At 39.1% G+C, this 10,380-nt stretch overlaps 1 protein-coding gene across 1 annotated transcript; it reads right to left on the bottom strand.

Moving 5' to 3' along the window:
- Window positions 1-2,197: 2,197 nt before the first annotated feature.
- mybphb (myosin binding protein Hb) lies at window positions 2,198-10,193 on the bottom strand (the record flags this gene model as incomplete). The annotated part of the gene is made up of 12 exons (XM_079488437.1): window positions 2,198-2,408; window positions 2,647-2,686; window positions 3,565-3,617; window positions 4,175-4,361; window positions 5,447-5,583; window positions 5,978-6,137; window positions 6,220-6,359; window positions 6,447-6,642; window positions 7,212-7,300; window positions 8,757-8,924; window positions 9,855-9,989; window positions 10,133-10,193. Coding segments are annotated over 10 exons (1,305 nt in total), but the record flags the coding sequence as incomplete, so codon positions are not given.
- Between the last annotated feature and the right edge of the window lie 187 nt (window positions 10,194-10,380).

Here is a 10,380-nt window from a genome sequence, read left to right as displayed (position 1 = left end):
GCCAAAATCTTTCAAAAAGGTCTCGTCAGTAAAACGAATAAATGAAATAATGAAAAATGAAATAATGAAAAAGTCAAAGCCTGGTTTTGGTCTCATCATCGGCTGCAGTCGTGTCCTCATTTCACATATAAACCACCAGCGATGTCAACGACCTGATAATGCGCTCGCATGCACATAAAGAATCCATGTAGACAAGTTTCAGTAAGTAAGAGCAAAATAAACAAGATATAGTAGCTTTAATGCTCTGTTTATGTCAATATTGATTCTTCTGTAGCAGAAATAAACTGTTAGGTTTCATGCAAAATGACATGTGTAATAGCATCAGTCATTACAGATGAAGTGGAGCAAATGTAGTCAAGAAGAGAGTAAAAGTTGATCAAATCTTTAATACCGATGTACAACTACAATGATACTTAAGTGCAGTAACTAATTATATTTACTCCAATAATTTACATCAATGACAGACATGTGCATTAGGAACTGTCGACCCTCAGCCAACCCCTACATATCTCTAAAAGTCTCTTAATGGATGCTCGTTTTTGCTTACAAGTACGGTTCAAAATAGAGAGATCTTATTTTATTATAAAACACAAAAATATGGAAACAAAAAGCTGTTTTAAATGACAATTTTGATGATTTAGTTTTGTTTCTGACTACAGCAGTCATTCTCCAGAATTTTGCCAAAGGTTCGTTTTACACTTCAAACACACACACAACTTGAATAAATCTTAAATATAATATTTGAATAAAGAGCAAAAGCTTCAGTTTTAACACCAGTAATGTGGGTGTATGTGGGGAATGTTCATTCATCAGTGTGTTGTGAACGAGACCTGATGTCTCATTGAGTTGTGTGTTTTGTGGATTCATGTCATTGAATGTCACGGGCACAGACAGCACCGGCATCATCTGTTTGTGCAGCTGCAGGGTCACAATAGTGAAATAACCCTGATACAATAAACTCTGTTTTATTATTGCTCTCGTGTGTGTTATCAGATTACATGTGTGTCACAAAAGCATTGCTTTGAAATACGCAGATGAGTATTTGCAGATTTATGCTTTTCTATGGTAAAGTTCAGACAGTGACAGATGACTTCAAAATGACATTCGCAGTGGGTATAATTCCTTTAAATGATAGAATAACAGCGGCTAAACTGAGACTTTAAATGTTATGTTGTACAGGAATAAAAAAGAAAGTATGGAGACAGGATTTATCTGGAAGAATACTTGCTAAGAATCAAATAAAATCCCACTGGATAACACGAGAATTTCAGAATTTCAGTTGATCTTGTAGAATATCATTTTTTATTCTGGATTCATTCCTTTAAGATATAAATACATCCTTCCGTGTGTCTGAATCAAGATCCTGAACTCAGAGAAAAGTTATAAGTTCATTACGTGCTTGTGGGTTCAAATATTTTGCCAAAAACATATAGTCCATAAGATGTTAACAGTATATGAAATGATATATAAGGTATGAAGCCAGTGTTGTCTGAGAATGTGTGTTTGTAGTCAGTGATGTAACGACGGTGATGGTGCTGCCCCCTGCTGGTCAGACTCTCTCACACACTCGACTGTCTGTCTGTCTTCAGTTAGACAGCACGCAGTGTTGGTTGTTTGTGTTGTGTTTGGAAGATGAATTCATGATGCTGGCCAACCTCAACAAACTGAAGTAGAGATTTTTCTCTGTCATGACGGCGATAATGAACAACATAGCGAATAGTCCACTGGAAGTCTTTGCATTCATGTAGAGATGTTTATCATTCTGTTCCAGACACTGTGTGTACTCGCCCGGTTATATCCGTGAGAGCCGATTACACAAACATGATTTCATTTTCACAATAGTTTGAAGATGAACAGAAGCCATTGCTTACCAGGTTATTGGATCACAAGCAGTTATTTGAATCACACATATCCACATGAACACATAGAGGGACGCTTTCTTAGACAGGGCTTAAGACTAGTCCCAGACTAGCTGAAATGTTAGAGGTGTCGCAATAGAAAACAACTTACACTGACATATCTTACAATATATCAGTGCCATTGTTTTGTCTCAAGAGGTATGTTTTTTATCATTCATATCCTAATAAAACTAAGGCCTACTCCTGGTTTAAGATAATTCCTGTCCGGGAAACCGGCCCAAAATGTTTATAGAACTGCAGAATAAATCTTGAGTTTAAAAATGACACGACGACATCATCTCACTGAAAGACTGAAGTTTAATATAACATACATGCGATGGTCCAGCGGGTTGACCACAGGACACAGTCAGTGACGGATCTAAACGTCCATACGCAGACAGACAGACAGACAGACAGACGACTGCTGATGTAAATGTCTGTTTATATATATTTTTATTTCATATGTACAGTTCATGTTATTTCTCATCAGCAGAAGCCATCTTCACCATCCTGTTACAGAAATAAAGAATGAAATCAATAAAAACGTCAAACTTTGTAATAATATCAAACTGATGTGTTACAAGAACTGTGTGTTTGTGTTTATCGCCATTTAACAACATCAGACGCAACTCATTCAATGTGATTTTACAGCAGAGTAAAGTTTTTGAGTTTTTATTAAAGATGAAATGACCGAAGGACAACGCATTGAACACATCTTTCAGGACTGGAGTTTTGTGTTTGTTCTCACCTCAGACGGGACTTCACATTCTGACGTTTCTAAATTGGGACTAGAGCAAATGCAGAGAGGAAGAAACAAGAAACAGATGTCAGTACGGCCCGAAATAGTTTAACGCCAAACGTCCGAACGGCATTAGCAACATATCCACTACATACACAAATACAGACGACATTAAAGCGTCTTTATGCTCTAACACCACTGAAAATGCTGCTTTTTAACCTTCAAAAAACTCCTTTTTCTTTTTGGTCTTTTGTAGAAACATGAGTGAACATGGTTAATATCACTCAAACACTTATACGACATGAGTTTTTAACCCCAATATAATGTTTTAGATCTAGTAAGTGTGTGGTAAAGTCTGAAGTGTACCGCGGCACAGGGTCAGGGGTGTCAGTTAGTCTCGGACTCAAAACAGGTTTAATTTATGAGCGATCGGAGCTCGGACGCTTCCAGCAGGGGCCTCGCACTCCCAGTTTAGTGGCCGCCATGTAAGGACACGACTCGAGGAAGACAGATGTCACGTCAAGACCCAAATAGAAGAAGAAGAACTAAATCTTGTTCTTCAAGTCTTAAAAGACTTTCAAAGTTTCTACAGTCTCGTTTCATTCTAGATTGAAGTGACAAAAAGCCAAAACCATATTCATTTTCCACATTTAATTGCCTTGAAATAATACAAATAATCGTATAAAATACTTTAGATTTGATGTAACAAAGAGACAGGAGAGATCTTGCAGCTTTGTGTCTCAAGTCTTTTTTTTAATGTAGTGTTTTCTTAAACCTGTAGTGTAAAGGCTGAGGATACATCAGAGTCATGATGACGGAAAAACACAAGTGAAACACAACATGTGCCCTTAAACTATCATTCAAGTATCAGTTGAAGTATTTAGCTTAATTTAAAGACAGAAAGCAGATTGAAGTACAGAAACTGACCTGTATGAATGTGTGACTCTTTTATTTCTTATCAGCGTCATGGATCACCGGCTCTGTTAATAAACCAAAGCAAACTGTGACACTACTGCACTTCTAAAGGTTCACATCCCAATAGAGTTCTACTTCAGTCTTCTTATATCTGACGTGTTGACACGAGATGTTCTGATGATGCTTCTCAACTAACTGAGATACATTAACTCAATGATAAAACTTGAAGCGACTGGATAAGAGAATCTACAGCACAAAGAAAACTAAACAAACTTACATTTAAACTGAATAAATGTTGGGCTGCTTCAAGTTATGTTTGGCAAATATGAACATTTTCAAGATTCATAAACCAACGGTTGAGCATATTTCTATTAGGTTTGCAAATGTTCTGCAATACCACGGGTAGCTTTCCTGTATCTCAGTGGTAAGAGCATTGTTTTAACAGCACAAGGTTGTGTGTTGGATCTCAGGGGATTGCAGATACCTGTGTATACATGTATAGGATAATACAATGGAAGTCACTTTGGATAAAAGCAACTTACAGAACTGTAATGTTTGTGTGAACTGTTTCTTTAAGTTTATTTCATTACAGAAGAAAGACCCGAGGGTTGCGTTGACTTACGTCTGACCTCCAGCTTGCAGCTCACCAGAGCTTCTCCGTGCTGGTTTCTGGCCCTGCACGTGTAGACGCCGCCGTCAAAGTTTCCAGGTTTGCGGATCTCCAGAGAGCAGATGCCCTGGTTGTTGATTTGCCTGAATTTAGGGTCTTCACCAATAATCATCTGATTCTTCATCCACTCGATCTTAGGCTGTGAAGACATGAACTCAGTGAAGTGTTTGAGATGTGGAGGATTTTCATTCAGTGCCAGTGTCATGCCTGGACATCCATGTCACAATTATATCTGCCATTGAAACAGACAAACTCTATAGCGCCACTTTTGTGTTGCCTTGTGGAAATTAAAGCCTGGATGGAGGACGGAAGTTATACTGCTACTTTTAAAGCTTGGCGTTTAACTCTGTGTATTTCATTTCATTCTATTTTACTCTTATCTTATTTATGAACGTTTGAAAAGTTTGTCTTCTTGATTGTGTTATATTGTATTGCTCATGCTTGTACAGCACTTTGGTAAACACTTGTTTCTCTATAAAGTGCTCTATAAATAAAGCTTGACTTGAATCCAGCTCACGCTGTCTCGACTCCATTATTGGAGTTCTGGTAGGAGGTGAAGTATATCTGGTGTTACGTCAGTACTAGATTTCTTCACCCTTTGACAAACCAACTGTTGATTGTGGGATAGACTTCACAGCAGAACCTTCTATACTCATGAGTCAACTGTATATGAAAACAATAACTTTATTCTATAGAACACAATAAAATAATCATTCAGTCAAAGGTTCTCTAAAGAAGCGTCTCTTTCTAACTTTAAAACAAAGAACCTTTTGCGAATCAGAAATGTTCTTCAGATGTTTAAGGTTCTTTATGGAACCCAAAGGTTCTCCTATGGTACTTTTCTCTGAGACACAGATGAGACCTAAGCATAGTTTCAGTCTGATGGTTTTAAACTAAACCAAGCATCACAATGAGATCGAGATGTTCCATCATTCCTTTCCTCTGTGATTCACAAGCCAAATAAAAAAGCTCCCTAAAAAAGGATCTTTATAGAAGAACATGGTTCTTCACAGCGATGCCATGTTTGGTTCTCTTTCTTACCGTATTATGATCTGGAGAACCTTTTTCACCCCAAGGAACCTTCAAATGTTAAAGGTTCTTTATGGAACCATTCAGACAAAAAAGGTTCTTCTGTGGTATTGTGAAGCATCTTTATGTTTAAGAGTGAAGGGATGGTTCTTTCATGACTGAACCAAGGTCGTGATGACCGCTTAAATCACATACCTTAGGGAATCCCCTCACGGAGCAGAGCAGTTTGGCATTATAACCGACGGTGGCGCTGCGGTTTGCCAGCGGCGTGGTGAATTTAGGAGGCTGGCTGAAGTCATGTTCTTTATACTCTGGAGGTTTATATTCAATCCCTAAAGACAAAAAGAGCGAGAATGAGAATCAACGTCCTTTAATGCACAAACGTCACACGCCGCCTTGACCTTCAAATTCACTATTACAAAAGGTGTTTCATTCGTATGAATTCATGCATTTGAGTTAAATCTGCTTTCACGCCAGTGACGGTTTGATGGTGAAGCTTGAGTATGACCTTTATTAATCTACACATATAATTAATCATATAAGTTACTAATGTCAATAAATAAAAAAGCAGTCAACATGAAACATAATCCAAAATGTGAATTACCACATTCTTTGTTATTATATAAACCATGCTCATGTATAATGTGTAAATATGATGATATAAAACCAAAGATCCAGTGTTTTGAGATGAATAAACATAATGTGTAATCTTCAGAGTGTCTGTACCTGTCTTCTGGATCGTGGCAGAGCCTTTTGTAACAGTGGCTTCTTCACTTCTTCCACATTTGTTCTCTGAGAAGGCCCTGAAGATGTAAGTGTTGCCCATAATGAGATCTGAGATGGTGGCGTTCATTCTGTGATAATGTTCCAGCACTGTGAACCAGTCCTGCGGAGAGACGACAACACACATCATCACATCCTCAGATAATCGAATGCGTCATGTCCAGCAGATCATGTTGTTTTTGTACCCCTGTCTTTTTGTCGGCCTTCTGGATGGTGTATCCGGTGATGGCTGTGTTTCCGTTATCCTTGGGCTCTGTCCATTCCAGAGCCACATTGAAACCCCAGGTGTCCACAATCTTGATGCTGGCAGGAGGTCCAGGCATCTCTGGTGAACGGGTCAAAGACACGCAAGTTAAAATTCTCCAACAAAGACAAAACATTGAACGAACGAGTCTGTGAATGGAACGCTTACCAACGATCTGCAAGGTTAACTGAGCTTTATCTTCAAAACTGTCCACTTTAACACACATCTCGTACACACCGGAGTCGACACGCTCGCTGGCGCGGATGAAGAAGATGCTGTCCTTGTCGCTGTTGCGGATGTTCACCTTTTTGGTGTCGATGGGCTGACCGTCCTTTGTCCATGAGACCACGGGTTGTGGTTTACCCTACATGTGGGAATATTTGAGAAACAAGAAAACTGGGTTATTTTCAACCTAGTGTCGGGTCAAAAAGGGATAGAACCAACCGTTTGGTTAAATGAATCCAGGAAAATATTGAAGTTTAACCCAACAATGGATTTAAACCAGTAGTTCTCAAATGTTTTTGTTGGGGGCCCCCTTTGTGTAAAGGGGATCGCTTTGCCTAAATAAAAATGTATAATCTTAAACGTAGAATTTGAATTGTACCCAAAACACATTTAGGTATACAATGCTGGAAGATCAGTTCTTTTGGTTGGTGGTCTTATTTTTCAGATGTTTGATCGCATAATATTTATATAATTCATACAATCTGTGGCCACCCCTTGATCCATCTTGGGGCCCCCAGTTTGAGAACCACTGGTTGAGTTTGTCTCTTTTTAACCCAACACTGGGTTCGAAATAATTCAACATTTAATAAAGACTAAATCAAATATTCAAATATTTTGTTTTAAAAGTTACATGATTTTCATTTGAAAGATAATTTTATGTAAACATTTATATTAAACACTGTCAAGTTTTATGAACAGATGACATACGCTGAAGGGAATAACAATATTAATCTTCTCTCCGACGTTCTTCACGTAGCGTTGTCTCAGGAAACGTGGCAGACGGATTTTGGGGCGATCTGTAGAACAAAAACACACGATGTCATATTCATGGTGATGGGCTTAAAGTTTTCATTCATTCATCATGTAAGGCTCATGTAAAGTGTGTGTTTATTTGAATGGGTGTTTGGCCGTCAAAGCATTATCAAGATGACAAATATTCAGTGAAGAGTTCAAAGCTTCATGTGAGTCCAGCTTTCTATTTCAGAGACGAGGAGTGTGAGCAAACTGAAATTTCATCCACCGCTCTGACTGACACCACATTTAACACCACACTCTCTGATCCTTAAAACACTTTACAGAAAAAAAGTCTTTATCTGAATGATCATATTCTCTCATTTCTTCTTCGGTTCTTTATTTTTACTGTTATGTTTCTACTGCTAACATGTTTTCTGTAAAGCTTCTTTGTAACAATGCAAAACTAAAAAAATCATCAGGTTTATATCAGCATTGCATTTATATAAATCAAAATAGAGGAAACCGTTCCTAAATCTATGAAAAAAAACAATTTGAAAAGCTTATTTGTTTGAAGTAGTGTATGTAAATCTAACAGCGTCTGTTCAAGTGTCCAGCATGCCTGTAAATAAACACAGATCTCCAGCGGGCTGAAAAAGCCTCACGGGTAACCTTAGATGCCACTTGACTCCTCATGCGCTGCGAGAGGAATCCCACCCGTCCCACTCAAACCCTTCACACTTGTGCCCATCGCTCTTCATGGAAGCGGATCCAGACCGCTTGCTGTCAATGGCTTTGAAGCTATGTGAAACTTTCTCCACCTAATCCTTGTTAATCAAAGTCACTTACCGCACCTTTAATACGGATCTCTGAACAGAAATTATTCTTATCGAAAAAGACAAAGTGTAACCGCAGGGCTAACGCCGGCAAACACAACCTTTCATCGGCCTTCTGACAAAATCTGCCCTGCCCTACTTCCGTGTCGTCTGGATTCATGTTACATTCCATGAGCGCTACACTTTCCATCCGTCGTTTAAAATGTCTTTCTTTAGATCGCACGCAGTACGGCTTTACTTTACCATAATGTGCTGGAACCAGATTCAGTGTTTAAACTCTATCTAGACAAACCACATGTACAATTATGCACGTGGGCGGACGCATTTTATCCACAGTGAGTGTATTTATTCTACACATTTGATCATGATGTGTGTTCAACATGACCCTCACGCGGCTGATGCAAAGCTCTAGCAAACAGAAACACGTGATGCCACATCAATGATTTCTGCTAAATAAAAACCTTCCAGCAACGTTTAAGACACGCGTGTTGGTATCACACACGCATGTAAAGCAAGCCCTTCACCAGCTCACGCCAGACTCATGTCAGGTAGATTTATTTTGTCACAGCTGGAGCTCATCGAGGGTCTCTTGAGAACAGTGTGAGGACACTAGAGACGGGCCCTGATCTTCACTCGACCACTCACGACAAAGCCGATGTTCTCATGAATCTGCTTCAAATCTTACCCACGACCTCTCTGACCAACACAGCATCGGCAAGAGTGGCGGGGGGGCTGCGGCCGCCAGGGTTCAACGCCACCACCCTGATGTTCAGACGATCACCGGTGGTCTGATTCTTGATGACGTAACGGCAGGACACGGTCAGCTCCTCGTTCACGGCTTTCCAGTCGCCAGCTGTGATCAAATCAAATGAGCGTTTAGCATTTCATTTTTATAACACAGAAAACGTCTTTGCATGTTATTTTCAAAGTGACCATGACCGGCTGGAAAAGTGCTATAGAAGTGTAATTCTGTAAGCTCGAACCAAATCATGCACACTACAGTCAAACTTTAGCACATTTCCGTAGCCTGTTTACTCAAATATTTAAAAATCAAAGCTTGAGTAGTTTAACTATTGGTTTAGTATTAACTAACACTTAACATGAATCAATAATTAAAAAAATATGTCAACAACTGAGTCATTATTTTTACTTTTTAGAATCAAAGTGAAAAGATGAAAAGTGTGAAATAACACAAATTTAAATATTATGATTTATGATTTGAACAATCTTATATAGGAATCTGGATTGACGTTGGAGAAGATTGAAAGTGTAGCCTACTTTCAGTACAATCATTTAAATTGAATACGTAACTTTATAGTCAATTCAGTAGTTCAATATAGTTCAATAGGTCAAAGGTTTTAAATACCACAATCACATTGACACAATGTTTCTGAAATATTTCGATTTTTGTTTTCACTAAAGCCCAATCGTACAGAATGTTTGGTTTGCTTTTATAAAAGTATTTGCAGCGTCAGCGGGTTGAACAGTATTAACGTCTGGAAGCCAACACTGCAGACGTGTCGGGGGCACTAGAAATGCCTGAGTCCATATAGGGCCAGAAGCGTGAGGTGGCTGTAAATGTTGCATTGACGTTTGGAGGACAGGTGCAAGCGTCGCTTCAGACTCAGTCTATGAAATGCTAATGAACCCCTCGTATTTAATTTAGCATACGGTATTGTCAGGTGGTATTTTAAGAAGACTACACGGGGGGCTTGGCAGAACATCATAATCAAATGATTTTTGTGATCGAGGCCTTGTAATGATGATAATACAGCACACTCACTTCCCTCCTTGCAGATCTCGACAGTATAACCATCCAGACCAGAGCTTCCGATGGTGGCCGGTGGTCTCCATGAGATGGTGACTGAAGTGTCATTGACGTCCTCGACGCCGATCTCAAGCGGCTCGCTGGTGGGCTCTAAAGACACCAAACCAACAATTCATGTAGTCGTTACAGAGACGCGGCACGTCATTGAATGTTTCCATAGAAACGGATGTGATGTACAGGTATACATGTGTGTAAATAAGGTGCGGATGTTGGATTCCTCAGGTGTGTTTTACCTGCGGGTGGGGGGGGTGTAGGGGCTTTGATTTCCTCAGCAGGCGGAGCTTCAGCTGGTGTTGAATAAGCAGGAGTACATTAATAAAGCAGCACGACTGTATATGAGAGCTGAAGGCATTAGTGTCGCTCATACACATCCAATAATACTCAAACATTCTGTGGTGTTCATGTCTGTTATTACAATAAATCTATTTTATAGAATATGAAAAAATGTTTAATAAATGTTTTTCTATAACTGTTAGGGTAA

Source organism: Barbatula barbatula, assembly GCF_947034865.1.
Source record: "Barbatula barbatula genome assembly, contig: scaffold_184, whole genome shotgun sequence".
Classification (NCBI taxonomy): domain Eukaryota; kingdom Metazoa; phylum Chordata; class Actinopteri; order Cypriniformes; family Nemacheilidae; genus Barbatula; species Barbatula barbatula.
This window is presented reverse-complemented; position numbering and strand designations above follow the sequence as displayed.